General features: G+C 44.7%; 1 protein-coding gene across 2 annotated transcripts in view; it reads right to left on the bottom strand.

Moving 5' to 3' along the window:
- Window positions 1–26,843, bottom strand: part of EYA1 (EYA transcriptional coactivator and phosphatase 1) — a 301,589-nt gene that overhangs the window by 11,950 nt on the left and 262,796 nt on the right. For both annotated transcript variants that reach the window (XM_036264087.1, XM_036264086.1), the window contains exons 13-17: window positions 14,863–14,921; window positions 14,592–14,752; window positions 13,519–13,633; window positions 13,117–13,238; window positions 4,208–4,308 (exon numbers count right to left, since the gene is read on the bottom strand). In XM_036264087.1, coding sequence (XP_036119980.1) covers window positions 4,208–4,308; window positions 13,117–13,238; window positions 13,519–13,633; window positions 14,592–14,752; window positions 14,863–14,921 — 558 coding nt within the window. The remainder of the gene's footprint in view (window positions 1–4,207; window positions 4,309–13,116; window positions 13,239–13,518; window positions 13,634–14,591; window positions 14,753–14,862; window positions 14,922–26,843) is intronic.

Consider the following 26,843-nt stretch of genomic DNA (forward strand, 5'->3'; position numbering starts at 1 on the left):
TTTAAGTAATTCTCTGAATAGTAAAGAGAATTTAGTGTGGAGTTATAAAACAAGGCCACTTTTACCCTAGAACCAAAAACTGCTTTCATTGTGCAGGAGAGTACTACTTAAATTTTGATTACTTTAAAAAAAATCATATGTCTAATTATTTTCAGGGAAACAGAAAAATTTATGGTAAAAAAGAAATGATGCCAGATTTGACAACATAAGACACATGTCAAAGAAAGACCCACAGATAGATGGCTTCCCACATGCTCTGTGCAAGAACTAAGAGGTGCTCGCAGAAACGCCTGCAAGAGATCTTTGTAGAATAATATTGTACTTTTAAATAACCAAAGGTATTTCTGACGTTTTCTCTCTAAAGGTTTTTTTTTTTTTTTTTAAATGATAAAATTAAAATGAGATGAAATTGCTGACAGAAGCCTGGGCACTGTATAGGCAAATGGAACAAAGGTGACCGAGAGGAGGACTTCAATAGTCAATGACAGAATAGGCAACTGGCTGCTACTCACTGGTTTTCATTTCTGGACTTAAAAAAAAAGTAACTACATACTTCAAGCAAAAGAACATTATTTGAGGAGATGAAAGACATCTTTACAGGGAAAAGAGTGTTGTATTAGATTTTTAAGAGGGCATAAGAAAGGAAGAGAGACAAGTTAAATGGTTACAATCAATTCAGAAGAAATGCAAAATCTTTTGATTTTGTAGAACTTCACTGATACACTATTAATTTTAATTAATAATCTAACATGCTCATGAACTAAATTATGTATTGGAATAATTTTTAAAAAATTTTAATCATACATATAATATTAGGGGAGAGTGCTAAATAGTTCTCTGTACCTCTGAAAAGGAATGAAACAAACATTGCACACTGTAATAATTTTAAAAATAAGCACAAAAATTCCTTTCTGTAAGTCAGATAATATTTAAGATATGTAAATAAAGTTTACACTTTGAAACAACTTTGTGCTAAATCTCACGAATATAATGGGCTTCAAATACTAGTTTGGTCCTTCTCTAGCTGTGTGAACTTGGCCAAGTTATTCACCTTCCTGTGCCTTACTTTTCTCATCTATAAATTGGGTCTAAGAACTCCTTACTCATCAAATTATTTTGAGAATTTAATGAGAAAATGAATAGAAAGCACCTAAAAGAGGGTCTGGGACATAAGGGCTTTATAATTGATAGTAATTCTTATTAGTTACCATTATGATTATTAATCCATCTATAGCATGGATAACCACCTCTTTATTTCTTTAGTTTGAATTTTTAAACATAATTGCTAAATAGGACATTGATTGATTTTAGTCTTTCCCTCCAAATTAAACATTTTCCAAGTTAAACACTAACTATTCTCTATTTCTGTGCAGAACTCCACTTTAAAGATACTCATTATCTGTTGTGAATCACTAAATTTTTTTTCTCTATGCAAAAAGTTAAAATTTACCTAAAAAGGCTAGACTCAATATAAGAAAGAAATGGTCAGCCTGTCATTTTGGATGATATCTGTATCTTCTGAAAAACCTGTACACTCTACATTCACACATACACAATCTTTTCACTGCTGGTCACAGCTTTGTCAGTTTCCACACTGGTAGGTTTCAGGGTGCAAGGCGTCTGTTTGTAATAGATGCTACTGGACTTTTATCACATACACTAATCCCAAGGAATCGAGACAGAAAGCTGAAGCTGGGAAATACACAGGGATTTCTATGAGTCAGTATGTGGAGAAGTGAAAGGAAAGCTATCTTTTTGGTATAGGCATGTGTCCCAAATATAAGTAATGACAAAGATGAACAGTGGAAACAATTTTAACTGTTTTTCAAGAAGAGCAAATAGTCTTAGTCTTCTTACTATTTTTTATTCTAACATCGAACCAAAATCCCTTTCCTTGGCACACTGTGTTACCCACGCCCAGCATCTGAGAAACATACTACTCAGAAAAGTTTAGGAAGGGACTCACCCATGGAAGCCATCATAGGGCCCAAAGTATTTCACTTGTGTTCCTTGCATTTCAAATTATCACTTGCATAAGCATCCTTCTGTCTATTGCAAACTAAAAAGCCACATTTTGGCAACCTTCTCCTGCAATGAAAACTTCTTGGTAAATTATAGAGACAGAGAAAAGACAAGCCTGGAAAGCAGGTTCTCACCTTTGGCTCTGGGCCCCACTGGCATGAAATTCTGCTCAATTCTATGCCGCTCAGAGGTGCAAATCTATTACATGTCCCTCTAGCCCCCAGGAGGTCCTGTCTAGGAATGGTATGAGATTGCAGAGGCTGTCCCAGGAAAAAGACTGAGTCTGGATTCCCACCAAACATTCTCTCTTCTCTCCAGGGTTGTGTTTTGGGTGTTCTAAATTTAGTCTGGGACAGATTTCATTTTACGAAGACAGCCCAAAGGGCTAACAGATGTACCTAACAACAGTGGTGGTTGGCCATTGGTGAAGTTGGAACATAAGAACTAGTGTTTAAATGACAAGTACTGCTTAGCATCAAGCTTGGCTGGATCTGAAGTGTGTGGGTTCCCACCCGCACCACTCACACTTGGAGAGCATATAATCCTGGGCACGTTGAATATCTATGGGCATAAGTGAAATGATCCATTATTTATAGAGATAGGGTCAGCTTCTTTGCTTTCATCGAAATTCAGAGGCACTGAAGGTGAACTAAGTCATCTTTAGACTCTGTAAGAAGGCTGACCACATGCCATGCTTAATGCTGCATCTATATTCTAGTGACTTTGTGCCATTTCTGGTATATTCCATATAGGAATATTCCAGAAGAGCCGAATTGAAGAACTGAATCCTTTATGGAAATATACAGTGATTTCTCGGAGTCAGGAGGTGGGGAAGGGAAAGGAAAGCTGTTCTATTTGTTAATCTCATAAAACATTTAATGCTCTTCAATTTAAGAAATATTTATAGGATATGACTGTGCCAAAATGTAGAGAGTTGTAAAATATGTTGAAGATGGTCTCAACCAACCAACCAAGCAAGCAAGCAAAACAAGGTCCCTACATCTCTGCAGCCCACACTTGACTGCTGACACGGGCACGTACACAAGTAATAATGCCTTCCACTCACTTCACATGTACCAGGCTCAGGGCCATGTTCTCACATACCTGCTCTAAATCTAAGCCCCCAAAGAGCCCAGTGAGCTAGGTGCTACCCTTCGCCCCACTTATTGTTAAGGAAAGAGAGAAGAGTTAAGTAACTTGTTCAATTCACGGAGCTGGTAAGCGGTGGAGCTATAATTCAATCCGAGGCCACCTGGCTCAAGAGTCCAAGCTATTTGCAACTTCTCCGACCCAGTTGTGAGTGAGGGGTAGGACACTCTTACAAACAAGGGAAATACAAAAGCTGCTGCGTGAACTGGATTTAGAAAAGTAAGGAGCAAGTAGGGCATTGGAAGATCACTCCAAACAGAACAGAGACAGAAGTCCTGGGCGTGGCTGAAGGAAGGCGAGCAGACCATTGAGACTGACCGCCGGGCAAGGGGCAGCTGAGAAAGAGATGGCAAGGTAGGTGGTGACTAGACTGTGAAGACCCTGAGGGCCAGGCTAAGGAATGCGGTCCCCTCCTTCCTGAAATACATCAACGAGAAAGCTTTGGCTAAGGGAAATGATGGAATTACACCCTAAGGGATGCAGAGGCATAAAAAGAAGCGTGATGGACCAACTGGAAGTTAAACTCCCTTCCCCCGTGTCGCAAGAGAGGCAGGGTGGCGACTTCGTGATAGGCCTGTACTCTAGGGCAGCAAATGGTTTTGCAAGCCAGCTCTGGCCACCCGGCAGAGCCGTTCGGAAGTGATGTCTGGAAGGTTCTTAAGTTGCATCCAGGCTCAGGTAACGAGGGTGGAATCACCTGGCGATGTCTGCCACGGGAGCAGCAGGGGGCATGCGGGCATGAAGGCCGCACGAGCCAGCTGTGTTCTGGGCGACAGCAATGACACGGAGCCTCCTCCTCGGCTCCCACACCAGAGGCTACGTTCTGTGCAGCCCAGCCACCCCGACCCGAGCTTGTGTGCACCCCTCTTCAAAAGCCCACTTCACAGTGACTCCCACACTGCCCCTTGTCAGCGCTCCCGGTTCTGAGCGCATCCAAAAACGGTTTCGGAGCACGTGTGTAAGTGACCCAGCTCCGAGCATTTTGAGGACTAAGACAAACCACAGGGCAGAAGCCGAGCCTCCGGGGAACACTCACCTTTTTCGCTCCTTGCTCCTCTTCCACGCCGTCGCCGATGACGACGTACACCACTTTCCTCCCAAACCTCTGAATTATCCTCTCGAAACAGCTTTCCTTCCCTAACGCACAGGAAGGAACCATAAACGATGTCACGTTTGGGTAACGAAGCGCTATAGTGCTCGAACTTACTTAAAACGCGTTCTTCGTGCCTCGGATTCAATTGCACCTACCTGCGCAAACTAGACAATTGCTTTCACGTGCCACTTGGGTAGCACGTGGGACAGTACAATAGATTAAAATATAAGCTCATTGCCCACAGGTGTCCCAGCCCTTGGACTCAGCCATTTCATTCCTCTTTTCCCAAGAACTTGTTTATCACAAAGCAGGCTCTTGTCCGGCAAGGCACGGCACCCTCAGGGAAACAGACTGCTTTGCAGTAGTGCTTAATTTTCCCCTACAAGCTGAGACTAAACAAAGGCATGTGATTCTGGCAACACATTTTCACTCAGTTTTTAAAGTGTTTCATGATATATAAAACTCTGAAAATTACATTTGATCCGAAGGCTATTGAGAAGGATGAAAAGAAAAAAAAAAGGAGAAATCGAACAATGGAATGAGTTCATCCCTTCATTTTCAGGTTGGGATTCCATTTGAATTAAATACCCCCAAAGCCGAATGTGTTCGCCTGAAATAGTCTCGTCAACCTGGGTCTGAAATAAATGTCAGGTAATTTGGGGCACTTCAGGGAGATCATGCTTGCCGTACTCAGACATCTAATGTTCAATAAAGCCCTTTCCTAGAGCAGGGGCAACAGAATACCTTTATCTATCTATTATCTTTCCCATGTCAATGCCTCTCGGTTGGGCTCCTAAGGCGGCTAGGCTGTCAGCACACCCTGCGCTTAATGCAGCCATTGTTGCCTCTCAGAGAAGACGCTGGCGCTCCGAGTCCAGGACTGCCAAGGGGGTCATTCTAATGGACAATGGGGCAGTTTATAGTTTTCAAATGTGAATGGCTGAGTGGGGCCTGCATCTCTTTCAAATGAGGATCAGATATACACGCGAACAAATTGCTTGCTTGCTTAAACAAATGTCTGCTTTATATTTGCATTTTGCACTAAAATCTCTAGTTTGCATCTGACAGGACGAAATAGGGCCAGCCCTAGTCAAAGGATGTCATTGCAATGCTTCCTTAGTCTCCCATGAAACTGTGAAATGTTAAATCACTTTCCGAACCAAATACCAAGTACAGTTTTCATTGAAAAAAACATACAACCCAAAACTTGGAGGCCACAAAACTATCTTTTCCTCCTCAGAGGGAAATGTTAACGGTTTTTTTGTCATGTGTCCTTTTCATGGAAAACAGAGAGGTAAACGCCATGTTTCATTAAAGGTGAAGCTATGGTGGACAAAAAAAAAAATTCTCCCCTATATGCTATCACCTATAGGCTACATTCTGAATCTTGGGTCCTGTAGACATTTTGCATAATCAAGATTAAAAAACTGAAGCTCTCTATTCAGAGTGAATTGGAGGTCTCATCTACTAAGAGTGAACTGGAAGTCTCATCTGTGCAGAGTGAACTGGAGGACTCTCATATGTGCAGAGTGAACTGGAGGTCTCATCTGTGCAGAGTGAACTGGGGGTCTCATCTGTGCAGAGTGAACTGGAGGACTCTCATATGTGCAGAGTGAACTGGAGGTCTCATCTGTGCAGAGTGAACTGGGGGTCTCATCTGTGCAGAGTGAACTGGAGGACTCTCATATGTGCAGAGTGAACTGGAGGACTCTCATATGTGCAGAGTGAACTGGGGGTCTCATCTGTGCAGAGTGAACTGGAGGTCTCATCTGTGCAGAGTGAACTGGAGGTCTCATCTGTGCAGAGTGAACTGGAGGACTCTCATCTGTGCAGAGTGAACTGGAGGACTCTCATATGTGCAGAGTGAACTGGAGGACTCTCATATGTGCAGAGTGAACTGGGGGTCTCATCTGTGCAGAGTGAACTGGAGGACTCTCATATGTGCAGAGTGAACTGGAGGACTCTCATATGTGCAGAGTGAACTGGGGGTCTCATCTGTGCAGAGTGAACTGGAGGTCTCATCTGTGCAGAGTGAACTGGAGGTCTCATCTGTGCAGAGTGAACTGGGGGTCTCATCTGTGCAGAGTGAACTGGAGGACTCATCTGTGCAGAGTGAACTGGAGGACTCTCATCTGTGCAGAGTGAACTGGAGGACTCTCATCTGTGCAGAGTGAACTGGAGGACTCTCATCTGTGCAGAGTGAACTGGAGGTCTCATCTGTGCAGAGTGAACTGGAGGAGTCTCATCTGTGGCAGAGTGAACTGGAGGATCTCATCTGTGCAGAGTGAACTGGAGGACTCTCACTGTGCAGAGTGAACTGGAGGGTCTCATCTGTGCAGAGTGAACTGGAGGGTCTCATCTGTGCGAGTGAACTGGAGGACTCTCATCTGTGCAGAGTGAACTGGAGGACTCTCATCTGTGCAGAGTGAAACTGGAGGACTCTCATCTGTGGCAGAGTGAACTGGAGGACTCTCATCTGTGCAGAGTGAACTGGAGGAGTCTCATCTGTGCAGAGTGAACTGGAGGAGTCTCATCTGTGCAGAGTGAACTGGAGGACTCTCATCTGTGCAGAGTGAACTGGAGGACTCTCATCTGTGCAGAGTGAACTGGAGGACTCTCATCTGTGCAGAGTGAACTGGAGGAGTCTCATCTGTGCAGAGTGAACTGGAGGACTCTCATCTGTGCAGAGTGAACTGGAGGTCTCATCTGTGCAGAGTGAACTGGAGGACTCTCATCTGTGCAGAGTGACTGGAGGACTCTCATCTGTGCAGAGTGAACTGGAGGAGCTCTCATCTGTGCAGAGTGAACTGGAGGTCTCATCTGTGCAGAGTGAACTGGAGGACTCTCATCTGTGCAGAGTGAACTGGAGGACTCTCATCTGTGCAGAGTGAACTGGAGGGGTCTCATCTGTGCAGAGTGAACTGGAGGACTCTCATCTGTGCAGAGTGAACTGGAGGACTCTCATCTGTGCAGAGTGAACTGGAGGACTCTCATCTGTGCAGAGTGAACTGGAGGACTCTCATCTGTGCAGAGTGAACTGGAGGACTCTCATCTGTGCAGAGTGAACTGGAGGACTCTCATCTGTGCAGAGTGAACTGGAGGAGTCTCATCTGTGCAGAGTGAACTGGAGGTCTCATCTGTGCAGAGTGAACTGGAGGTCTCATCTGTGCAGAGTGAACTGGAGGACTCTCATCTGTGCAGAGTGAACTGGAGGACTCTCATCTGTGCAGAGTGAACTGAGGGACTCTCATCTGTGCAGAGTGAACTGGAGGACTCGCATCTGTGCAGAGTGAACTGGAGGACTCTCATCTGTGCAGAGTGAACTGGAGGACTCTCATCTGTGCAGAGTGAACTGGAGGGTCTCATCTGTGCAGAGTGAACTGGAGGTCTCATCTGTGCGAGTGACTGGAGGCTCTCATCTGTGCAGAGTGAACTGGAGGCTCTCATCTGTGCAGAGTGAACTGGAGGACTCTCATCTGTGCAGAGTGAACTGGAGGACTCTCATCTGTGCAGAGTGAACTGGAGGAGTCTCATCTGTGCAGAGTGAACTGGGGGTCTCATCTGTGCAGAGTGAACTGGAGGACTCTCATCTGTGCAGAGTGAACTGGAGGACTCTCATCTGTGCAGAGTGACTGGAGGTCTCATCTGTGCAGAGTGAACTGGAGGACTCTCATCTGTGCAGAGTGAACTGGAGGACTCTCATCTGTGCAGAGTGAACTGGAGGAGTCTCATCTGTGCAGAGTGAACTGGAGGACTCTCATCTGTGCAGAGTGAACTGGAGGACTCTCATCTGTGCAGAGTGAACTGGAGGACTCTCATCTGTGCAGAGTGAACTGGAGGTCTCATCTGTGCAGAGTGAACTGGAGGTCTCATCTGTGCAGAGTGAACTGGAGGACTCTCATCTGTGCAGAGTGAACTGGAGGATCTCATCTGTGCAGAGTGAACTGGAGGATCTCATCTGTGCAGAGTGAACTGGAGGATCTCATCTGTGCAGAGTGAACTGGAGGTCTCATCTGTGCAGAGTGAACTGGAGGACTCTCATCTGTGCAGAGTGAACTGGAGGACTCTCATCTGTGCAGAGTGAACTGGAGGACTCTCATCTGTGCAGAGTGAACTGGAGGACTCTCATCTGTGCAGAGTGAACTGGAGGACTCATCTGTGCAGAGTGAACTGGAGGACTCTCATCTGTGCAGAGTGAACTGGAGGACTCTCATCTGTGCAGAGTGAACTGGAGGACTCTCATCTGTGCAGAGTGAACTGGAGGGGTCTCATCTGTGCAGAGTGAACTGGAGGACTCTCATCTGTGCAGAGTGAACTGGAGGCTCTCATCTGTGCAGAGTGAACTGGAGGACTCTCATCTGTGCAGAGTGAAGGGCTAGTGTTGTGTGTAGGGCTCTCATCTGTGCAGAGTGAACTGGAGGTCTCATCTTGCGATGAACTGGAGGAGTCTCATCTGTGCAGATGACGTCTCATCTGTGCAGAGTGAACTGGAGGACTCTCATCTGTGCAGAGTGAACTGGAGGACTCTCATCTGTGCAGAGTGAACTGGAGGACTCTCATCTGTGCAGAGTGAACGGAGGTCTCATCTGTGCAGAGTGAACTGGAGGTCTCATCTGTGCAGAGTGAACTGGAGGACTCTCATCTGTGCAGAGGTGAACTGGAGGACTCTCATCTGTGCAGAGTGAACTGGAGGAGCTCTCATCTGTGCAGAGTGAACTGGAGGAGTCTCATCTGTGCAGAGTGAACTGGAGGACTCCTCATCTGTGCAGAGTGAACTGGAGGACTCTCATCTGTGCAGAGTGAACTGGAGGAGCTCTCATCTGGTGCAGAGTGAACTGGAGGTCTCATCTGTGCAGAGTGAACTGGAGGTCTCATCTGGGCAGAGTGAACTGGAGGACTCTCATCTGTGCAGATGTGAACTGGAGGGTCTCATCTGTGCAGAGTGAACTGGAGGACTCTCATCTGTGCAGAGTGAACTGGAGGAGTCTCATCTGTGCAGAGTGAACTGGAGGAGTCTCATCTGTGCAGAGTGAACTGGAGGTCTCATCTGTGCAGAGTGAACTGGAGGACTCTCATCTGTGCAGAGTGAACTGGAGGACTCTCATCTGTGCAGAGTGAACTGGAGGACTCTCATCTGTGCAGAGTGAACTGGAGGACTCTCATCTGTGCAGAGTGAACTGGAGGACTCTCATCTGTGCAGAGTGAACTGGGGGTCTCATCTGTGCAGAGTGAACTGGGGGTCTCATCTGTGCAGAGTGAACTGGAGGACTCTCATCTGTGCAGAGTGAACTGGAGGACTCTCATCTGTGCAGAGTGAACTGGAGGTCTCATCTGTGCAGAGTGAACTGGAGGACTCTCATCTGTGCAGAGTGAACTGGAGGATCTCATCTGTGCAGAGTGAACTGGAGGGTCTCATCTGTGCAGAGTGAACTGGAGGGTCTCATCTGTGCAGAGTGAACTGGAGGTCTCATCTGTGCAGAGTGAACTGGAGGGGTCTCATCTGTGCAGAGTGAACTGGAGGTCTCATCTGTGCAGAGTGAACTGGAGGACTCTCATCTGTGCAGAGTGAACTGGAGGTCTCATCTGTGCAGAGTGAACTGGAGGTCTCATCTGTGCAGAGTGAACTGGAGGTCTCATCTGTGCAGAGTGAACTGGAGGTCTCATCTGTGCAGAGTGAACTGGAGGAGTCTCATCTGTGCAGAGTGAACTGGAGGTCTCATCTGTGCAGAGTGAACTGGAGGACTCTCATCTGTGCAGAGTGAACTGGAGGATCTCATCTTTGCAGAGTGAACTGGAGGACTCTCATCTGTGCAGAGTGAACTGGAGGACTCTCATCTGTGCAGAGTGAACTGGAGGTCTCTCATCTGTGCAGAGTGAACTGGAGGACTCTCATCTGTGCAGAGTGAACTGGAGGACTCTCATCTGTGCAGAGTGAACTGGAGGACTCTCATCTGTGCAGAGTGAACTGGAGGACTCTCATCTGTGCAGAGTGAACTGGAGGATCTCATCTGTGCAGAGTGAACTGGAGGCTCTCATCTGTGCAGAGTGAACTGGAGGACTCTCATCTGTGCAGAGTGAACTGGAGGACTCTCAATCTGTGCAGAGTGAACTGGAGGACTCTCATCTGTGCAGAGTGAACTGGAGGACTCTCATCTGTGCAGAGTGAACTGGAGGTCTCATCTGTGCAGAGTGAACTGGAGGACTCTCATCTGTGCAGAGTGAACTGGAGGACTCTCATCTGTGCAGAGTGAACTGGAGGACTCTCATCTGTGCAGAGTGAACTGGAGGTCTCATCTAAGTTTTCATTCTGATCAGTGTGTTTTGTCTGAAAGAGCATCAGCACTCTCTGTGGAGCCACCTCCTCCTGTGACCTAGCCACTGGCCTACAAGGAAAATGCCTAGGTTTTCTGCACTGATCCCCGTGTGATAGCCCATTTCATGGCAAAATTAGCACTAACTATAGGAGTTTCTCTACTTTTCTTATTAAAAATATTGTAGAAATGCGACCCCACCACTTTTTGAGATAATTTCTACTATACAAATTTCTTTAATTCTAATTTTTATTCTGTGCTGACAAAAATAAAGTCCAATATGTCAAATAAAATGTCCATAAAAGCCCTGGCCGGTTGGCTCAGCGGTTAGAGTGTCGGCCTGCGGTCCAGAGAGAACCGGGTTCAGTTCCCGCTAGTGCGTGTATCTCAGTTGCAGTCTGTCCCTGGCTCTGGTTGGGTCATGTGGGTGGCAGCCACTCAATGTGTCCCTTTCACGTCGATGTTTCTCTCTCTGTCTCTTCTTTTCCCTCCTCTGTCTGAATAAAGAATGGAAAAATGTCCTCGGGTGAGGATAAAAATCCATTAAAAAATACTTACTTGATCACTATTATAATTTCCTATCATCCTAACACTTTCATATTATTTGGGATTCAAGTTCAACATGCATGACATGCAATGCACTACTTGTTCTTTCTTCCTGGGAAGTAAGGCAATACCCTCTCCCCCCTTCTGTCCCATGTGCTTCTTAGGAATTCGTTTTGGCTTTCATGTGCTGATAAACATTTACCTTGGACCCTCATTCACAAAACACAACATGACTCCTCTGTATTGCTATAGAGAGGATAAATACCCGACTTAATGTAAATTGATAGCCATTTTTATGGAACACGAGAACATAAAAATTTGGTTTTACTGGGCTCCTAGGAATTCTATTCTATTTGGTGTATTCCTTTCTTTTCTATAAGAATTTTCCAGCATTCTGTTCTTGGCCCTTTTCAGGAGTCATCAGTCATTTTCCAACTATTTCCAGCTTCACAGAGCTATCTGAATACCACATATGCTCTTCAAATTCACACGGATAAGATCAAACCCTTCTCTTTCCAATCAAACCTGATTTCCCCATCAGTTAATAGTGTCACTACTGACTCAGTTGCCTAAAAGAAACCTCTGTGTCAGTCTTCTTCAGAATGTGCTGGCCACTAGAGCCACAATGATGAGCGAGACAGACAGACTCAACTATCTGGTGAGAAAGTCAGACTATAAACGAATAACTATACAAGCAATTTTTTAGCCATAATTTAGTAAGTGCTTTGAAGGAGAAGTATGAAAGTGTAGTCAGAAGGAGAGTTAGACATACAGGGATTCCATTTCTTCCCCTTTCCTTTAGAGCTGAGCAGCCAAAGACCACCTTTTTTCCCACCATTAGAATGACATACAAGGCCACTTATGAGCTGACCCAAGTCTACTTTTCCAGTTTCAGCTTCCCATGAAGGCTGCACACTAGTCATCCAGGACCACTCACAAGGCCCTCAGAAGGGAACATGTTTTAATTTCTCTGTCCCTTTGCTTTCGCAAGCCCATCTGCCTAGTATTACCCTTCTATACCCAGCTCAGATGTCACTTCTTCCCTTCAGGCTTCACTACACTTGCCCTCTGCCTCCTCCTGGGTGGAAGTGAATGCTTCCTCATGATGTGCACATTCAGGCACGTAGTGGGAAGACCCCCCAGGGTGTGGAAAGGTGTCTGGACCTTGGAATCAGAGACCTAGTTTGTCTCTTACCTTTACTGGTTATCAACTTGAACAATTACTTTACCTAAGTCTCTAAGGTTTACTTTCCTCAGCTGTAAAATGCAAAGGGAGTGAAGATTGATTTTAACATGTAAAATGTTTAGTACAATTCTGGGCTTCTAATAAATACTTGATAAATGCTCGTTTACACATTTCTTTATAATATTTTATTTAGCTGTCTGTTTCCCCTGCTAGATAGTGAATTCTCTAAGAACAAGAGCTGTGTCTTCTCTTTATCCCAGTTTTATGCTGTTTTGGTTTGTATCCTAACTAAACTTCACTTCAGTCTTCTTTCTTTCCAACCATGTTTCCTTTCTGCAAGAACTTATTTTTTTTTTGTAGCCCCATAAAAAAATGGGACGTCAATGGATTACACATGTTGAATTAAAAGAAAGAAAAAAACCAATTCCAGCAATAGTAATTCAAATAAAGCTGTTATTAGAATTGTTTTATTTCTACTTGGTATATCTCTATACTACTATTTGTTTTAGCTTATAAGATATTTGTGTTGATGTTGCCTTAAAAAATAGGATAATCCAGAATTGATGTTAAGTTGGCTGTAGCTAAAATGCAAAGGTCTTAAAGTTAGCCAGTAAAGTGAAATTTTCTGAATAAAACTACCTACATGGGTTATGACATATTTCTCTTCATGACAAAAACCAATTTTGACAATAAATTGGTTCAATTATTCTTATTTTTTGGCATCTGAAAAAAGTGCTCATTTGATGCCTTCCATTTTTACTAGCTGGAGGGAGAAGAGGCAATTGTAAAACAAAACAAAAGCAGCTCACCTATTTTAGTTGCACTGTAAATGTTTTCTATTGGAAATACAATTCCTAATCCATAGAGCAAGACTTTCGCCAATGCTGGGATAAGCTGAGTCGTTGTTACTAAAATATTCACACAGTTTGTCCTATGAGAACAGAGAGGGGAAAAAGACTTGAAAAATAAATCTCCAAAATGAACAAGTCTGAGCCCAGCTGACTGTGCAAAGATGGTGGGAGGTGGGAGGTGGCAGGTGGGAAGTGGCAGGTGGGAGGTAGGAGGTGGGAAGTGGGAGGTAGGAGGTGGCAGGTGGCAGGTGGGAAGTGGCAGGTGGGAGGTGGGAGGTGGCAGGTGGCAGGTGGGAAGTGGCAGGTGGGAGGTGGGAGGTGGCAGGTGGGAGGTGGGAGGTGGCAGGTGGCAGGGCTCACCGGGAGTGAATGAGCGTGAGTGCTTTCAGGGCCAGTGTCAACCAGGAGTCTGTCAGGGCTTCGATCTCAGCCCTCAGCTGCAGCCAGGCTTCCCTCTTGGCTGGACCCAGCAGACCTGTGGATGTAGAAGCACATGAACTACGTCCTTGCCATCATGTCTCCAACTCTGTAAGGAGTAAACATTTCATGCAGCTACTGCCACCACCCTCCAGCTTCACAGTACACCAAGCCATTTGACAAATATTTAGGACTGTAGGAAACATCTATTGAGTGTGCATTCCTAGTATCTCTTCTTCTGGTTATAGAGGTCATCTCTTCCTATAGGGAGCCTGTTGCCACCCATTCCTCTAACCATGGAGTGTGGACAGAGCCCTACCCTCTGGCTCCCAGGGTAGGAGTATGACCCTGCTTGGCCAGTGAAAGTCAGTCTTATACTTCTGCTGAATCCATTGGGAAAGATATTTCTCCACCCAATGGAGGCACTGGTCGCATGTAAACCTGGACGTACCAGTGGTCATCTGTGCCACCTTTTGGGAGGGACTGACCTAGAATGACTCCTAAAGGAAACACTAGGCAAGAGATTTGAGCTCCTGCATCTAGCCTTGCTGGAAACCAACATCACCCCCAAAGTTTCATGAATAAGCCAATATGTTTCCTTTTGTGCTAAAACCATTCTGAACCCACATGAAAAGATCCAAACTAATACAAGCATCTAGTGGGTATAAGGCGCATTTTACAAGCTATCTCAAGTCACATGGGCAAGAATTGCTAATCCCATATCACTGGAAGGACAACTGAGTGTCGCAGAGGTCAAGGAACTGACTCCAGGTCACACGCCTGCTATTAAGTTATGGAGCCAGGACTAGACTAGACTTGCCAGGGCAGCTGGCTCCAGTCTCATATTCCTGCCACTAAATCACAGCAGAATAATCACCAGTCAGACAAAACTGCTCTAAAAGAAAGTTATTACAGCCCCCAAAAAAGCATGACACAAAAGTAAGTGTGTGGGACTCTGAGAATTTTATCTAGACTGTCTTAACTAACCCAGTGAGAGACTGGTGACAGTCACTTGCCTCCAACATTGTTTTTGTAGGTGTTGTAGATCTCTTTTACTCGTCGGTAGCGGAAAGCCAGCTTCCGCATCCAGTCCACACCGCCGCGCACGCCGGTTGCCAGGCATAAATTAGCGCTGGTGGCTGCAGCAGGAAAGCCATCTGTTCCAAAGTTATATGTGCTATTTAGATGCAAGAAAAGCCCAAAGTTAACCAAAGAAACTTCATCTCAATTAGCCGAGCAATTAAAGTATACAGTGGGGTTAATGACTTCCCATTTCTACGTGCTCACCTTAGGTCTTGACCATTATCATCTGAAGAGACATCATCTATATGAACTTGGTCACATTCCTAAAATGCAATTAAAATGCTACATGTCATTTTCCAAAAAGCATTTAATTTTTTTTAAAACCACAGATGGCTATTTAAACACCCCCACAACTTTAATGGGACTGCTTTCCAACTGTGTCAATCAGTAGGTGGCAGTCTTGTTAAATTGACATTTTTACCTACTTTGGGTCCTCTTTTAATGTAGGAAGCGAGCAATGTCATTAGGGACTACTGTTATTCAGCTTCAGAAAACAGATTTTTGTGTTTAGAAAGGAAAGTGATTGAAAACAATTAGCATATGTGTTCCATAAACCTCAGGTACCTGAAGACATCATGCTGCTCGGAGCTGATCCAGTCAATGCCTTCGCATAACTGAAACCAGACATTTCGGTAAATGTAACATGCTAGAAAAATTAAACCTGATGCTAACTGCCAATGAAATTATGACCTCTGATTGCTGTCGAGCCACACACCAACACAGCCTGAGGCCAGTGTGCTGAGGAGCCCAGACCAAAAAATCTGTTACTGGTTTGCTATTGATTTGAGAGATGTGAGTTTTATTTTCTCTCTCTCTCTCTCTCTCTCTCTCTCTCTCTCTCTCTCTCTCTGTGTGTGTGTGTGTGTGTGTGTGTGTGCGCGCGCGCGCAAGTGTAGAAGGAAAAACACGCGGGAGACTTCACAATCTAAAAACAAACAAACCATGCAATGTGTTTTATTTATTTTTTATTCCTATTTTTTACTGTTTCACTATTATTACATATTCATTTTAAGCACTGGGTTTATGAGTTAATTATAGAATGATGTTATTTGAACAGACCTGATTTTTAAGTCCCAAACCATGTGTAAACTCTTGAGAAGAGGCAGCCATAGCTGTGGGCTAAAGCTGTGCTGGGCCAAGCTCATGTGCATGCACCTGTTAGCCTATGAGCGCCCCATGTCTTCTCCCTGGGTCCCCAGCCCTAGCGTGTGTAGTTGTGGGAGGACCGATCTCACACAACTCAGCAAAGCTGAATTCAACAAACATTTGTTGAGCAAATGAAGGCACACTAACTCGGAGACAGACGAGGCCCCTCACCCAGAAAGAAATCGCACACACTGGGCATGCTTTAATACTTCAGTCATGAGTCTCCTCTCTGCAGGCGGGCTCCAGATACCCTGGCAGCCTGCAGTATACTGATTTCCCTGAAAAGTTTTAGTTCAAAGATATTATGAAGAGAAATTCCCAGGCACACGTCCTATATTTTAAAAGGGTCTTCTGATGAAAGGTCTGGTCCTATTTCCTTATAGATCATTGAATAAAACCTAGCCTATGCTCAGAGTGCTTAACATTCAATTCATGCAGCCAAGATGACATCCGCAAAGCACCACAGTAACAGAAGGTGTATTTGTATGTGGCCGGCTCCTTCTGAACAAATTCTTTGCTCTCCATGGATTTGCAAGGAAGGGAGCAGGAGATAGACGTGGAAGGAAACGCAAACCAGCTGTTGCTTAACAGAATTAAAACCCTGACCCCAACCCCTTCTCCAAAGCATCTATTTTGCAGGCAACCGGCTCCCAGCAAGCAGCAAGTTCTAGGGAGGAAAAGACTTTGACCTTGTAACCCTCGCCTGCTCTCCTGAGGTCTATAACCTCAGATAAGAAGAAAGGAAAAGCCAGTCCGGGAGCCTCACATGTGGACGGCGGCTTTCACATTTGAAGACCAGGTCATTTCTGGAAAACACGTTTGGGCCCTTCTCAGAGTTATTCATAATCGTCTTTCCAAAGAGGAATGCTAGCTGTTTTTCCGATAACGTACTTGCTCTGGCTTTGAAGTGTTTCTAAGTCATGAGTAGCCGTTTCCTCCATTATCTAGTCAGAAATACAGTCGTTTACTGTTGTTGGTAAATGACTCTCTTTGGGCGCCTGGTGCATGGGCGCAAAAAGCGTACCTCGAAAAGCCTCCCCCACACAACCAAGACCAAAACGCCATGGTGATGTTTCTCTCTCGGGAGAAAGAGCAGACAGGAGGCAGCTGAGGAGTTACAAGAGGAGAAAACACGTGGAAAAGACCCGATTTCCAGGAATCCAAGTTGACCTCCAGTGACTAGGCTGACTCAGGGCGTGGGGGGAATTCTTTGGGAAAGCAGAGTGTTAAGAAGCTTTTCTTAAACTAAAGCCCCTGTAAATCCCCATTACTAACAGAGAAGTCAGTTATCTAATAATGACCGTTAATGACTCCATTGTGGCTATTGTCCCCGCATCCTGTGTTTGTTTTCTCCTGCGTGCTGGGTTGGAGCCTCCCAGTCCCCAGGCTGGGGACTCATTTGAAGTTCTGTTCAATACCTTGGTGAGCCCTAATTAAGTGTCCCTTTTACCTGCAGATACCAAACTCACTTCCCCGTGACTTGATAAAAGCCAAGTTTGGTGTGGTGGCAACAAGGAAATCCTCCTTCATCAGGATAATTTCTGTAGAATGATTTTAATGACAATCGATGCAAAAATCAAGAGCGGGTTTTAAAAGGCCTACTTAGCACCTCAGGAATTAAAAAACAACAAACAAACAACCACTACCATTAAAATGTTTATGTTAAATGTGTTTTGGGATTGTTGCTCATTTCCCTGAACAACAGAAAAATACCATACTGCACAAATTGCAAATTGATAAAGTACATACTGAAGATTCATTACCTATAAGTCTTTGTATGAGTTTACAAAGAGTGGTATAAATGTTTTGGGAAATAAGCTGTGTATGTGTGTGGATTTTAGAAAATTTTAATGCGAAACTGTAACATTGCTCTCTTGATGTTTCCCTACTAAAAAGGTTAATTCCTCAAAAACTGGAGACTACTGAGCCACTGCGGGTCTCCCAGCAGAACTGCGGACGGTGCTGGGTACATTCGCCACCGGACTGGAAACTGCAGGTCCCCGCACTCTGACCCTCCTCTGCGGGGATGCGACTCCCATCTCCCACTCTGCCGAAGAAGGCATCTTGTGTTTTGTTTATCTTCTTAAGAGCCTAATTTTAGGTTTTCATTTTTGCTTTCTGGACTTGGTTGTTTTTTTTAAATTAAAAAAAAATTTTTTTTTCTTTATTGATTTTAGAGAGAAAGGAAGGAAGAGAGAGAGACAGAAACATCGATGAGAGAGAACATCAACTGGCCGCCTCCTGCATGCCCCCCCCCCCCCGGGGATCGAGCCCACCACCTGGGCATGCGCCCTGACCAGGATCCAGTGACTTCCTGGTGCATGGTTGATTTTTAGTTACCAAATTTGTTTTAAATCCAAAACTCAGATAACTGAGGGAGGGGAGAGGAGGGCTTGGCCCACGGAAGCGACAGCGAAGTAGGAGCCCCACTGGCAGAATCCAGACACAGAAGACGAGAATGGAAGGAAGCATCCCACATTTTTAGGCGCCCAAATATATTTCTAAAACCCCACTTCGGTGCTTAATACACAGAGGGCGGAACATATAGAATTCCATGGGAAAATAAATTTCTACTTCAAAAAGACAGAATGTGCTGAAAATGGACTTTTGAAATAAACTTCCGAAAATTTAATGATAGGGTTTTAAGGCGCTCAAGTCATCACTGAACCCTGCTCAGGACAGTGGTCACACGCCCGGGCCGGCAGGGCCAGGTCAGCAGTTTGGCGTATTGTACGCATTCGGCTGGCCCGCTGAGGCTTGGATGCCCGAGGGAGCCCCACCTCAGGTTCCAGCGTCTGGCCTGGGGCCTCTCTGGGCAGCAGCAGCTAGACTCCTGGTAGATTCTGCACCCAACACCCATCCCAGGCCACTAATGGGTGCTTTAGCTTAGGAGGGTTGTGACTTGTTCAAGTATCCAATTATTAAAGGGCTGCCATGTTCTAGGTGCTGTTCTAGACGCTAAGGACACACCATTTAACACACAAACGTCCTTCCCATTTTGGAATTAACATTTGAATGGGGCAGATACTCCAAAACAAGAAAGTGTGCAAAATGTACAATATGTCAGATAGTGCAAAGTGCTGAGGAGAAGAAATACAGCGGGCAAGGGAAATATGCAATTTCTGGGGAAACAGAATGTCTGGGCAAACAGCCTTGCAGGCCAAGGAAAGAGCAAGTGCAAAGGCCCTGAGACGGGGAAGCCTCTTGTGCTAAAGGGTGGGGCAGGAGGGAGGAGCAAAGAGGAGAATTGGAGGGAAAGCATTAGGTGGCTGGTGGGTAACAGCAAGGGGTGGGCTTTGAAAGTTTCATCAGGTTGAGTCCCTGCCCTCAAGGCACTTACTGGTACCCAGAAAAGACAGAAGTTCATTAATTACACAGGTGATACATTCCAGTTGTGATAAATGCTGCAGAACCTCCCTGGAACCCAAAGGGACATCCTCCTGCTCCGTGGTCGACGTCTATTAGTCCGAGAGGGTGGCACAGGTCTGGAAAACTGAGATGATATTTTGGTAGATCAGGGAGGGTCAGCAGGACCCAGCCTGTATCCTTGCTGCTTTGGGGATGGCAGTGATCGACTGCTGGGGACGGTCCACAGCCACTGAGGCCGAGATGGTGAACAGAACAAAACACAGCTCTGTGACCCCAGACTGTCAAAGCCAGACCTGTGCTTTCGCTGGCTGTGGGCAGGGTGGGGGGCGCGCTCAGTGGAGAAGCTGTCCTTCTCACCAGGACATGCCCCGACCAGAGACGCGGGGAGCCCCGGAGCTGCGGGGAAAGGCTCCTGAAGGTAGTTTCCTTTGCCCCCAAGACAGAGGTAGAGCTGGTCTGGGGGCGGGCTAGGGATCAAAGACCGGGAAAAAAGGTCATTTTTTGCTAAGGGCCTTCCAAAGGGATGTCAAAATCGGCAACATTTTTTGCATAAAGGCTCTTTGTCAGTCAACAATGGAGGAATATATATGTTATGCTGCTGTTCACATACCCCATACAGCACAGACGACCGAAGGGAGGGCCAGGGCCAGGAAAGTCTACACATCCCCGCGTTTAGATGCGGCAAAGCCTCAGCCCACTGCTCCAGGCTGGGGTCGGGCCTCGCTTTCCACAGTCCTAAAGCTCCAGGGGCACACTTCCTCCTGACCCTGGGTCACCAGTGTCCCGTGTGAACTCTCTCCTGATCATTAATATTTGTGTTTTGCATTTCTGCGGCGTTTCTGCAGATTCCTACATTTCCCACGCAGATTCCTATTTTTTATGTTACTTATTCGTCATGAATCAACAGTATTTAATGGTGTAACCCATTTTACAGACATGCAAAGTGAAGACTCAGAAAAGTGAAGTCATGCAAGTTGAGTGCTGAGACGCTGGGTCTTTGCCCCCAACTCACTGTTTCTTCCCGGGTTCCCTCGATGTCACACCGAGGAGACAGCTGCCCACTCATGTTGTGGCTGTAGCCTTGGTCCTTTGTGGCTTCTCAGTTGTTTTGGGCTTAGGGGACTCCTGCTCCCCCATGCATCCTCCCTGCGTGGCTGCACCCCTGCCTGTGCCCAGGGTTTGTGAGCACAGTCCCTCCCCCCGCCTGGAGCTCCAATGGGAGCCCTCTGTCCCTTGTCGTCCTGTAGAAGCCCCGACCCTTCTCACCACCAGGCCTTTAAATGATGCCACTTCGGACAGAGCACTGTTGTGGTAACTGCATCTTTGCCAGGGGTGGAGGGTACAGTGCAATTGTAGGTGGTGGGAACATCGGTGTTAGTGTGAATTGGACACAGCACGTCCCAAATAGGAGGTCTGAGGCCCAGGAATAAGCATTGGGCACAGTCACGGCAGGGGCAACAGCAGAGTGCTGAGCTCTCAGGTGCTCCTGCAAACCCCCCTCCACATGACAGACTCCCACTCATCTTCCGGATGAGCACCACGCACCACGAACCACGACCAGGGAACCAGGCCCTACCCTTGGTTGGCCGCCTTCTATGTTCTAAGGCCTGTGCTTAGCAGAGGAGAAACATAAATAAAATTAGCAAGCCCTCAGCCCAGACATCTAAGCACTCATGGGTTAGAAAATGCCCACGTGGACGGCGGGGGAAACAGCCGACACGTGGAGCAGCTGAACACCAGCTCCGCCGTTGGCAGCCGGCAGAAAGCCACATGGGGGCAGACCTCCCGGCCAGGCGGCAAAGGCCCGCTAGCTCTCAGAGCTCTGGTGCACTGTTATTCTGCCTTTTTGGTTGCGTCTGTCATTATTCTTGGCACCACAACTCAAGCTGACCTTTTTCTGATCCATCATCATCTCTGGCCTTCCAGGGCCGGGCCACAGACATGTCCTTCTGGACCAAGCCCCAGTAATAACTCCGATTTTGTGCAGGGATCATATGCAAAATATTAAGTTATGGCTGAATTTTTCTGCAAATATTTATTCTGCTTCGATACCGTACTGGTTGTACTTTTCCCCCAAGACGCCCGCTTGTGCCATAATTATGTAAAAATACACCCTACCATTCAAGTTGGTTTAGGAAAATTAATAACAATAATTAGGATGGTCACAATGGGTCTTACTATCTGTGCCAAGTTCAGTGACGTAGCAGCGGCATGCACCCCCGAACACGACACTAGAAACATAAACTCCAAGTAAACTTGAAGTCTTTGAATAAACAGAGACTCTAAGAAGACTTTGAGGTCGGCTGCATGTTATGAAAGGGAACAATACGAAAATGTCACAAACACGTCTTGGAAGAAGCTGAATTATACAAGCCCAAATTCTGCTGACCAGGCCTCTATTTGCTCCCTTTTCCAAATTCACCAAGAGAAAGTTAACTCCATTCTCCCAAATAATTGTTTCAATACCTCCCTTTACAAAGTAAAAATGGAAGAAGAAAGGAGTCGCTGTCTCTACATCAGTTCGTCTGCTGAAACCAGCTGGGGTTGGATGGGGTGAGGGAACAGTGACCGGGTCCCCTGTTCCCTCCTGTCTGTCATGGAGCAATTATACCCCTGCTCTGACCTCCCCACTGAATACAGAGTCGTCTTTCTACGTCTACACATTACTGGAAATACAGTTTCCTTTTATTTCTAAACAAACAAACAACAAGGTTTAATTAGACATAATACAGGAGTATTTCCAGCGTGTTAGAGATACACTCACACGGATTGTCGGAAAGCTTGGACAAGTGGTCAGCAATCCTTCAAAAAGGGAAGGGGGGGAGCCTTCCCTTGTGGATTCGTGCGCACTCCCCTTTCTCACGGAAAGTCGAAATTGTACAGATGGCATTCTAGGGTGACCGGGACTGGCGTGTGGAAGTTTAAAGGGAGCAGCTTTCCACAGTGGGTTTTGGAAATAACTGCTGACTCCCTGGATATTTTTATAACTTCTTTGGGAAAAATAAGGTAACACGGGTCATCCCTAGAGATTGTCTGTAAGGGAAGGGGTGGTCGAGAAACAAGCCATCTGCTGGGAAAGACATGAAGAATCCTGCTTCGAATTCACTGACGATCAGATTCCGTACGTCAGTCCTGTGGTTGAGAAACTCTGTCCACGAGTTAGTACATGTGCAGAAACCAGGTTTTTCCTTGCGGGTTTCTCTCTACACAGTGGAGACTCTTCAGTCAGCGCTGTGTATTTATACTTACTGATGTGCAACAACGTCATTCCAATGTGCTTTCCAAAAATGTATCACAGCCCTCTCTCTCTACAGACGTAAGAAAGAGCATTTGCATCGCGGTGCCCAGGTGCCCAGGCAGGGGGCAGGGCTCGCAGGCCCTCAACTGTGGCTCTGGGATGGGCTGGCAGGGCCCTCATGCCTGTCTGGGGACACCTGGTGACCTTCTGATTGCCCTCGCTTTCCTGTCACGAGGCTTCCTTGCAGAAGAAAAGGGTGCCTAAGGCACAGGAGATGACAAAGGGAGGTTTTAAAATCTGCGTCATTACTGTTGACGTCTGGGGAGATGCGAGGTGAGGAGTTAGAACATACCTGGACAACGTTAACTCTAAATTCTCTGAACTACCTACTGGGCATAGCATCAGAGCAGCATCGGCACCAACACCTACTGTGAGCCAATATTTAAATGTCCCAACCTGTTTTGATAGGAACAGGATCACGCAACTATCGAAGCCAATGGGGGGGGGGGGGGGATTCCAAATCTCAAAAAAACGGATAAGAGGAATTTTAATGTCTGCTTTTGTGATTTGGTAATCAGATGCAAATTGTGGAGACAAACACTGCTTTTAATGATTGTTTCTTCCTGACAAAGCAGTATTTTAATACAGTCAGTGTTACACTATCCTGTAGGGATTATCTAAATGAGAAAGATATTTTACTAGAATTATGTTTACATTAGCTAGACTTGGGTGCTTGTACTCAAAACCCAAGATTTGAATGACAGCAGTTTCACCAAAAGTAAGGTATTAGCTATTTCAATATGATTCTGTGTAGACGAATGTTCACAAAATATTTAGAGAATAAAATCTTTACTGAATGTCCCTGAAGATGACATATTAAGGCAAAAGATAAACTAAAGTGCTTAAGCAATGCGTTCACCTATGCATAGAATTATGGTAAATATGTAAGATCACGAAATGAAACTTGGCAGGATGCTCAAGTTTATTATTAATAATAATGAAAGAAAAGATGAAAACAGGTTTTTAAACATTTTAGTATATTCTTATAATGCTAATTTCTTTTAAAATGTGCTCATTGAAAATAAGATGTCGTGATAATATCACTTAAGCGTGTTGCTCAAAGAATTCCAAAGGAATTACGTGGAGGCAGCTCCCTCTTCACAAGCGGTACCGTGTTAATAAATATGTCGGTTCCACTCTGCCTGGAGTTCCTTCTTTCTCACCACGAACACCTTCTTTACCACACGATTATATTAAATATATTTGTCTTTATTCACATTCTGAACCTTAGGGCGAGGAAAAGAAAGTCTTACTAATGAAAGCCAGAAAGCATGGAAAATAAGCTTTCAAAACAAAATGGACTTACTCAAAAGGACTCAGTGCGGTGTCTCTAAAAAGTAATGGATTAATTTCATTGATAATTATGGCATATATTAAAGTTGATCTAATGATATCAACACTTATAATTTACTTTACTTTAAAAAAAGCAAAATCGACTCTGCACACCTGATCCCCAAGGTTGGACGATGCGCGTCTGGTTGTCTAAGTTGTATTTGTGCACGAGCTGTTTCCTGTGGTCTAGACTCTGACCACATGCTGTTGTACACACAAGGCTTCTGCCCAAATGCACAGCTAATAGAAGATTTGGCTTTTTACAAATCTGTATAGGAACCAGTGAAAATGTTACACACCTTCAACTACAAAATTCAGCCATGCATTAGTGTTTGATAATATGTCAGATTGTACTACACACGTTTATCATGAACATAGCATACCTATTTTAAATGTATCATGCGATTTAAAATAAAGTATTAAGAAGAAATATGAAAGGCTGACTATACATAAAATAATCCAGAACCTTAAAAACGAAACAAAAACTCAGCACATATCTACTATAAATGTAGAGTCAGAACTACTCTTCAGAATAAGCCTTTGATTTACTGCTGCAGTGATTTCTCAATCTTCGCTGGGTTTGCTCATCGTTTTGCAAACATAATTTGTCACTGGCAGGAGTGTTCTTTGTAATGCCTGTCACCTTTCTTTTAGATCTATTATCCCTGCTGAGCATACCTACTATAGGAGAATTTTTCATAGTGACGCCAACTCTAGTCTTGCTGTGAATAATCAGTCTCATAAAACTCATTCTTTTTATTGCAAACTTGCTGCCAGAAGCACAGGAAAGTACCCAAACCAGGAAAGCTTTGATCCTTTTCTGCAATCCCTTTCCTTTAACCCTCCTTTGAAGAAAACAAAATAAAGCACTAATCTGGGGAAAAAAAAAAAAAAAGAATCACGTACTAATTTATTCACAAAGTGTTTCAAAGTTTCAATTTACACAGAATATTTCTGTTTTGATCACATATGAACTAAAGCTGTAACAGTGAATGAGTCATATTTTTTTAAGAGTTTTTTTTTTTTAATGGAGCCATTTCTCACTCTAAAATTAAATATTTGCAACGAATAAAGGTTCCAGTTCATGACCATTCCATGTCAATAGATTCATCATATTTAACTGCAAACTATACGGCAGTATAGTTTCTAAAGAAATATTTAAATGTAATCGGCTTTTTAAGTGACTTTTTTTTGCAGGGGTAGGGAGTGAAATTTGAAAGTTTGAAAGAGATCAATTTATCAATTTTAGTTAACTTACATCATACAGATGATTTTATAATAAGCAATACTCAATTTTGTAGAAAAGAATGTGCAGCTCAGAATAACATCCTTAGTACGTTAATAAAAGTTCTCCCAGCCGATTTCCTCTGCCACATAATTATTATTGACTTGAGAGAGAAAAGTATGCAGAACCGGACATTGGCACTTAAAAAAAAAAAAAGGTTCCCCTTGAGCTGCAGGAAGGTCCCATCATCACCTCCCCTCACTGTCAGCCCCTCTGGGGGAGAGAGGACCTCCGGGGGGGCACTTCCTTACTTAAAAGTTCCCTTCTCTTCCAAGTACCAGTGGGTCTGAAATTCCAGCCCTTGAAATCATTCCTTTTGAATCTTCTTTTATAAGACAAAGACTTCAGGTAATGCGACATCAGTTAAGCTCTATAACTTTGGTGCGACCTGTCCTATCTGATTCATTTCCTCCAGTACAGGGAGCTCTGGGGTGCCCCAAACACTGGGTGTCTGCAGGGGCGAGGGAGAAGGGGTGTTCTCCCTCCCTAGAAAAATACCACTTTCCCCATGATTTAATTTTTAAATCAACAAACAATCATGTTTTAGTTATAAATATTATTCAGGAAACTACTATATTATATACCATCAATATGGCATTAATATTATATGGTATATATGAACTATGGAAATACCTCTAAAAAATACACAGGGCGCACATTCTGTATCATTTCATTCATTTGTCATGCCTTCAACTAATGACTGGCCCCCTACTTACATAGTAGGCACCCAGCACACAAAAATAAATGAGATGCGGTATTTCCAATAAGGCTTCATAAACAAGGGGATGATCTGGAGAGAGAGGGTACAGGGCAGTATTACTATAATTTTCTCTCTGGAAGGAACTGAATTTCTTGCAAAGCTGTGAGAATAGAAAATAGAATCCATCATGTATCTAGTTCTCCTTTCCACTGTCCTGTGCATCATCTGATTCAGATACATTTTTCCCAAAGTGAGTTTTGCTCTAGCAGGAATACAGTTTCCAACATCTGGAGTATAAGCTTCTTCTCAGAGGCTGGTAACATATAACTTTTGTTTCTGTCTCTGCCTTTGAACCAGAAGGTTACTCAATAGATGCTTTAGGAAAATTAAATTGGAAAGACTTAATATATCCAATGTTATTGGGCATTCAAGGGCCTCTACTGTGAGCCTTGACCTTGCCTATCCAGTGCCATGTCTGTCTATCCCGCACACCCCATTCAAATGGCATGTCCCTGCTAGGCTGGTCTCAGTCAGCCTGGCCTCTACTCCCTCTTTCATGAGACCACAGTTTGTTGCTTGCTTGATGTCTTCTCTCCCCCTCCCGTCAAGGCAATGTCCTGTGGTACCCTTTGATCGCTTCCTTCCCTTTCTCAGCCCCTGGTGTACACCCGTAACCCACTGTCTGAATAAGAGTAGTGACAATTGTGGAGAGTCTGCTGCGAGTCAGGCGCAGTGCCAGGTGTATTACATGTTATTTCCAATCCTCCCTGAAACTCTACATTTGATGGATAAGGGAATAAAGACGTATAGATAACTTCTGGGTGTCCCATCCAATACTAAACTCTGTGAAGGAAAAAAGAACTTTCCATGTGTCTTTTTCTACCTGTTTACTTTCTAAATAGGATTCTAGTTCTCCTATTTATTTTCTGGGTGGACCAAGTACATGGATGAGACTGAACGAAACCCTCCAGATAGTCTGATAGCCAGGATTTTGTTATGAAAGAATTGATGACCCAATCAGAAGTTAACTGATAATCTCACTGCATTATGTCACT

Source organism: Molossus molossus, unplaced genomic scaffold, assembly GCF_014108415.1.
Source record: "Molossus molossus isolate mMolMol1 unplaced genomic scaffold, mMolMol1.p scaffold_m16_p_16, whole genome shotgun sequence".
NCBI classification, from domain to species: domain Eukaryota; kingdom Metazoa; phylum Chordata; class Mammalia; order Chiroptera; family Molossidae; genus Molossus; species Molossus molossus.